Source organism: Typopeltis vanoorti, chromosome 8, assembly GCF_054136105.1.
Source record: "Typopeltis vanoorti isolate ZY-2024b chromosome 8, IOZ_Tvanoo_1.0, whole genome shotgun sequence".
In the NCBI taxonomy this organism is placed as follows: domain Eukaryota; kingdom Metazoa; phylum Arthropoda; class Arachnida; order Uropygi; family Thelyphonidae; genus Typopeltis; species Typopeltis vanoorti.
Genome location: NC_143556.1, coordinates 115,483,455 through 115,490,796, shown reverse-complemented (window position 1 = coordinate 115,490,796; position 7,342 = coordinate 115,483,455). Strand labels below are relative to the sequence as shown.

The window sequence follows — 7,342 nt, the reverse complement described above, 5'->3', positions numbered from 1 at the left end:
CACTAGCTGATCGGAAAACCTTTACATTAGTTACTAACCAGTTCTGTCCCATGCACTGACAGACTGACCATTTTACCGCTTTACCCTTGAAGCTGGGGAAGGGAGGTATGGTTCTTCAACAGTGTGATTAGCATGGCATTGATAATTATAACAAGACTTGAGAAATATTTGAGAATGCCGTGGTTGTTGCCATATCTGGAATCGTTATATCAATGACGAAGTGTGATTGAATGATTATTACGCTTTGTACTCCTCTGCTTGTGATAATTCATTTATACTGTATAATTTAACTTTATAATTCATTTATACTGTTTTCCGAAAGAGGACGCTAATCTGCGGCACAATGAAAGGAGGAGATATTATGACGTCTGTGGTCATTTGACCTGACCAATGTGTTGTGAGGGAAAATGGCGGATTGTACCAATGGATTTGTGCGATGGCCATGGATAAACTTTGTGATCTTAAATTTAGCAATTTTATTGGATACTAATGAAGGTGAGAGTAATGTTGTGAGTTCAGTTTTTTTTTGGTGAAATGTGTTACTTGGGATATCTGAAAATATATAATGTCATAAACTTTAATATTGATACAATGAGCCACTCTTTTTAAAGAAAATGGCTAATTTCTATCTATATTTTTCATTAGGGTCCTGTTTTCATTATTAGTATGAGTGAAACCGTAGGTAGAAATTTATTATTAGATCTTATTGCAGGCTGATAAAAACCCCAATCTTCTTCAGTATATAAGAAATTTTGAAAGTTTAGGGTTGCGTATATGAGCTGTCATTTTCTATGAGAAAAGGTAAGCAATTGCGTTCATTTGACAGATGTCATTGAACCCATCGCATAATTCTGTGCCAAAGTTTGTAAGTTCGTGAAAGGTACAACGAATGTTTGAAATATTTCCACGGGGAATTATAACTTATTATAATAAGTTATAATATATCATTATTCGTGTGTTGTCAAATGTCATATGAATTACGAGCCGTAAACATAAATTTTTCTGATATATAAAATATGCTGTTGCTTACAGTGTAATTTAGAACTTTTTTAAACAGACCGGCCATTGTTTTTCTGCTGTGAACAGGCAGTTGTCATTCCCAAGCATTATTGAAACTAAAGGAAGAAAAGTGCAGTTTTTATTGCATAACTTCTCTTTCATGACGACTTGGAAAAAAAAAAAAAAGAACTGTGGTTGGACCTCACCAATAGTGACATTGGATTGACCTTATCAGAAAAGGATAGTATAGTATAGATAGTACTGTACCTGTTTTATTTTGAGCAGTAATAATGAACTATAACAGTACTGAAAATTTTTAATTTAATTGCATTCACCAGAAATTTTTATTTATGAAGGACTGTACTGAAACTATGGCCATCGTATGAAAGTTACAAGTGCTTATTTGTTTGTACTTTCCTTGAAAATACAAATTGATCTACTTTTCCTGAAAGCACAGGTTACTTGAAATGCTTATGTAATAAAAGTATCTTTCCCTCTATCCTTTCCTTTCTTATTTATATAATTTTTAAGAAGTGCCAATAGGGGTTGCATACTGCATGCCCACTTTTTTTTTTTTTTTTTGACAATACTTACATAAAATTATAGGTTAATCTCCTCATACCGATTGAGTTGGTGCCAAAAAAGAAAAAAAAAATTGTGTGTGTGTGTGTGTGTGTGTGTGTGTGTGTATATATATATATATATAACACTCAGGAGAGAAAAAAATAGCAGTGTTCTGAGTTCTGTAACATATACTAATTTGTTCAGAAAGTGTATATGTAGTTTGTCCTTCTACATTTTCCTCATCCTTTTTCAGACCATGGAGTAAAATTTTTCATATATACTATGTTCTTCAGCCATTAAACCTGCATATACACCCAGTATAGATGGGAGGGGTAAATATTTAACCACTCAATTGACCCTATGTATGAAATGTTAATTTTGCTTTGTATACCTGTTATTTTATTGGAATCCAATAGTTATTTTCATTTCAAAGGATACTTGAGTTGAATATTATTACATGATATGAGCTTGCCACCTTATTGGAGTTCTGAAGTGTTTTAGAAAAATTCCATTTGGTGTATAAACAAGGATTTGCTTTATTTAACACTTGATATACTTCTCTAATATTAATGTACTGTACATTTACAATTTGTGGGATTATCGTTGATATACTGCATGTATAATCCATTTTCTTAAAAAAAGTTTAAGTTTTCAGATTCAAAAGGTACAAATTATAGCATTTAGTTAGAGATTAGATATTACATTTCACCTCCCATGTAATGTATTGGTTTCTTTTAAAAAAAAATAATAATAATAATAATAAAACTGTCATGATTTTGCAGTTTTTATTTTATTTTTTTATTTTTAAGACTTGTAACCTTTCCTGTTCTCATTACATCAATATGGAGTTGATTAGAAATATTGTGCCATATTTTTTTTTTTTAAGAGAAATTTATAAATCTCATGTGTAAATCTACTACATTAATGAGACAAATTAATTGAATTTCACTTAAATCAACGTTACTTCCTTATATTTAGCATGTGTCATTGTCTCCGTTGACTATAACAATAATTTCTTTCAGGCATTTGATTGAAGTTGAATGAATTGAATTTTTACATCACAATTATGCAAAAGAGACTGCCTTTTACAAACTCGTTAATATAAGCCCTTTTGACTAGATGAACAGTGACAATTATATAATATAGATCTTGATGCTTTGTTTCAGATTTTGATTTCTTGCAATGAGTTATCAGGTTCCTGATATTTACTCTTGATGTACATATACTAGTACTACATGAAAAGTTTATTGCTACTGTCCTGTCAGTAACTTGCCTCCAATTTAGTCTCATCTGCTAGGCTTCAACACTCTCAGATTCTACCACATTTTGTTCTTTAATCTAGCTGCATCAGTCCACTTAGATCTGAATCTTCCCTCAGTCTTTTTCTTGTTACCCTGGCATCAGAAATGCTTGGCTAATCTTTCCTCTCCCATTTTGTATAAATGATCATACCACCAGAAATTAACTCTTCTCACACATTCTTGAGGGTTTGCAGTTCCAAATTCCTTCTTTATATCTTCATTTTTAATATAATTCTGCCATTTATACCTTTTTGTTCACTTCCATCTTTTTTCTCAGAACTCTTGTATCCATTATCGTTATTATACAGGCACTCAATGGAGTCCGTAGACTCATTATGGGAGGTCCACTTAAAAAATCATTAATCAACAATAATTATTATTATTCGTGACAGCTCCAAGGAGTCTGAAGACTCATTGCAGGAGGACACCTACTGTGCAACTCTCAGTCTCCACTACTACACAGAACTTCAATTTTTATTAATACTTGTACAATATCTGTGCTCTCTAGTCAGTAATAGTTTTACTTTTAACTCATCTCTAGGATCCTTAAATTAAAATTGGTTAGAACATCATCTTGTATACTGCTAGTTTAGTAATTTGACAAATTTCTCACTTATTCCATGTAAATATTTTTAATTGACTTCTCACAATACCAGCTTTCGTTTATTCTATTATCTACTTCCTTATTTAATTTGCCATCTTTGCTAAAAATTGTGCCAAATTAGCGGAAGTGTTTCACTTATTCTAGATTCTCCATTAAAAAAAAAATCAAAATTTTCTGTGTTCCTGCCTATTTTCATAGTCTTGGTCTCTTTATTACTGATCCTCATTCCAAATTTTTATAGCAGTTATTCACTTAATTAAGGAATCCTAAGTTGTACTGAAATAATTAATTTCTGCAATCATGAAATATAGTGGGATGGGGAAAATGTGGTGCATGATTAGAATGCACAGAATCCATGCAGTAACACATTATGGAAGAGGGTGTCCCCAGGCAGTTATATGGAGGGTTCTACATGAAAATTGACTTTACCCATATACCGTTTTTAGTGTATTCAAGCACTTTTAACATGATCATCGTTGACTGGTATTTCCTCAATGGTTTCTACCATAATCTTTGACGCCCTAGTTTCTTGAAGGCTTTTCACAGTTAAAAGCTCTCTCTCACTGGTATTTTCAGTTATCACAATAGTTGCATAGTCCATTCGAAATTCATTGGTATGAATTTTGAATGGACTATGCAACTATTGAATGTATAAGTAGTATCTATTGAATGTATGAGTAGTGTCTTTGGAGACAGATTAATGGAACTGTGTGTTTTGCTTTTGCCAAGCAGGCATATAAAGATCATTTTACTGTGATTTCTTGCAAAACCTAGTAGTAAAGATCTTCCTTAATGTACTTTGTTCCCCCATTATGCTTTTCATGAGGTCCAGTTATCTTAAAGGTTTCCTGAAAGATGGATTGGTTGAGGTGGACCTATTCCATGGTCCTCCCAATCTCCTGTAAATCTTGTGTATTTTTATTTGTAGGCTTATTTGAAATCATTGGTGTACCCTATCCCAGTGAGAAATGTTGATGAATTATAGAAATGCATTAAACATACAAAATACATTGATTATCAGAAACTTTGAAGTGGTGAGATATTTCATTGGCTATCAAGGGAGATCCTTTTGAACCCCTGCCATGAAGTATGTTTCATCCTACACTTTCTTTTGCCAGTTACCAAGGGATTTATACTTATGTCTTGATATTTGACCTATCTACATTGCCGTTTGTTGACATTCATGGTGTCACTACAAAGGACTGTATCGAGAAGTGCAAGTTTTTCTAACTCATGTATCAAGACCTTTGTGTTCATTTTGAAGTGTAGAACATATTTTTTGAAGTCTATGATGGGGATGTGGAATCGCCATGTATAGGTATATAGTCACCTGTGCTCTCTACAAGCTTTTAGAGTTGTGTTATTAAAAACTCATCCTTGTGTTTGGAAAACCTACTTACCCATGCCAAAGATTGATTAACTTAGGAATCAGTTGTAAAAAATGTTTTATAAAGTTCCTGTTGTTTTTTGATCAGCCTTGTAAATCAAGATGGCATTAGTGGAAAAATAATCCTAAGAGTTTCCTGTTTGATAGCTCATTAGCATTTCTTCCAATAACGCATCCAGATTGGTTTTACAAGAAGTTGATTATTAATTTATTGTAACTCTTATTCAATAGACTGAGAAATCCTTAGTCATTCATGATAGACTAAGGATTTACTGTATCATGAATAGACTAAGGATTTCTTAATCCATTTTATAAGTCCTCCTCAAGATTTCTGGAATGGCTTATTGGAAACCACCACCACCTTACTTATTGGAAGCCCATATTGGCTTAAAAAATGCATTCATCAGCTAAAAACAATCATAAACATATGAATATAGTGAGATTCAAATCCACAACCTGTTCATTGGAGAGCGGAGACTATCCACTTGGCCAATGGCCAACCAGACTGACATCTGTTTGCAAATGGATGGATCCTGCAACATCTTGGAATCATAGGTCCAGCAAAGCAAGTTCACTTCATTTACATTCGTGACCTCAACTCCAACCTTAATAGTATTCATTACCATCTTCAGTCTACCAAACCCCATCTACTCCTCTTGGGAGAAACTCATATCTTGCCTTTCCCCCCACCTCCACAGCACTATTCATCTCAATCTTCCAAACTCTTTCCAAACCAAGAGTGGCATCTGCACATATATCCGCTCTGACAGAGCACCTAACTTTGACCTTTGGAAAATATCCCTTCCCTGCTTAGTCAAATTCATTTGCTGTCTCTATCACTCCCCTAATGCTACCAACCACTCTGAGCTCTTTAATTTCCTCTCCTTAAAAATTGATTTTCTCCATTCCCACTTTCCTCCTGTACAGATCTTGCAGGTAGAGATACTGAAACATATGCCATCGCTAATGACCTTAAACAAATTGTTCACATGCCAACCAGAATACCAGATAATCTGAATCACTTCCCAAACACCCTAGATCTCTTTCTCACTAATGACTTCCAAATAAATACACAGTGAATGTAGTTAGCCCAATCCCCTATATCAGTGCTTCCCAAACTTCTGGATGTCATGGCCCCCTTTGGAAAAATTAAAATATTTCACTGCCCTCCTCAAAAAAAATCGTAACATATTATTATATTATTTATTGTATTTATATTCAATACAAAACAAACACAGCAAATATTACATTTTTAGCATCTTGCATACACATTTGACATGGCACATTATCTCGTATTTTTATATAGATAGATATATTGTTATTGTACATTTGCAGTATAAGCACATGAAACGTAAAACGATTAGTAATAAAGAAAGAATTAAAAACATGAAGGAAGTTTAATAACGATTTAATGTGATGGATGTGTTTCAATACTGCTACACAAAAAGTCAATATCAGGTGAAATATTTGAAACTGCAATTCTTAGATTTCTGCTTTGAAATGAAGCTTATATGAATAAGCATATATTTACTAATATTCATTAAGTGCCGAAATACGCAGGAAGCAAAAATTGTGAACCTGCACCAATGTGTGGTTTTTTCCCATTAAAATATAAAAAATAACAAAAAAGAAATAATAAAAATTAAATTTGTTTCTTTTAAGATAAAAAAATCTACTTAGTCTTAAAACGTTTTCAATTTGTTTTCATTATTTCACAGCTCCCCCTCAACAAAACCTACGGCCCCCAAGGGGGCCATAGGGCCCACAGTTTGGGAAGCGCTGCCCTACATAATTCCAACCACAATTCCTAGTGCTCATCTAGCTCCATTCAACAATGCATACACTTCCATACAAGAGTAGTTTTGCATTATAACAATTCAAAGGAGACAGTCTCTGTGACTTCTATGCCTAATTCCCATGGTTGCACTATTGTTTCTCGCCTTCCAACCCAAACATATTCACCAAATGTATCACCAAAGTAATCCTTGCTAGCATGGAAATATACATTCCTATTCTGAACTACCATCCCCTAACTAAACCCTGGTTCTCCAAAAGATGTGTCAAGGCAATACAAATGAAAAATCAAGCGTAGGGCCCACAGCTGGCTGATATCAAGAACTCCATCCTCTTTTAGTGCTTATACTTAACTAAAAAATAGATGCAAGAAAACTACCAGTGCTTCCAGAACAGTTTGATAGAGCAAAAAAAAAAAAAAAGCAGGGAACTTGCAGCCTGTCTAAATGGCAGCTGATCCTTTTGGTCTCTTGCCAAAGCAATTGGTTATAACTTTTTTCCAAATATTCCCACCCCTATTATATCCAGATGACTCTACTGCATCATTTTCATTTTAAAGCCAGTGCATTGTATATACCTTCCATCATTCCTTCATCACCCACAGAAAAAGTCAGCCTCCTAGCTTCACACTTTGCTTCCAATGTAGGCATAACTGACAATGGTAAATGCCCCCCCCCCCTAAATCATTTTGTC

At 33.8% G+C, this 7,342-nt stretch overlaps 1 protein-coding gene across 1 annotated transcript in view; it reads left to right on the top strand.

Annotated features, from left to right (window-relative positions):
- The first annotated feature begins 407 nt into the window (after positions 1 to 407).
- LOC150104298 (bone morphogenetic protein receptor type-1B-like) overlaps positions 408 to 7,342 on the top strand; it is a 193,154-nt gene continuing 186,219 nt past the window's right edge. Inside the window, exon 1 of the mRNA XM_090396453.1 lies at positions 408 to 495. Within this exon, the coding sequence (XP_090252579.1) occupies positions 408 to 495 (88 nt within the window). The remainder of the gene's footprint in view (positions 496 to 7,342) is intronic.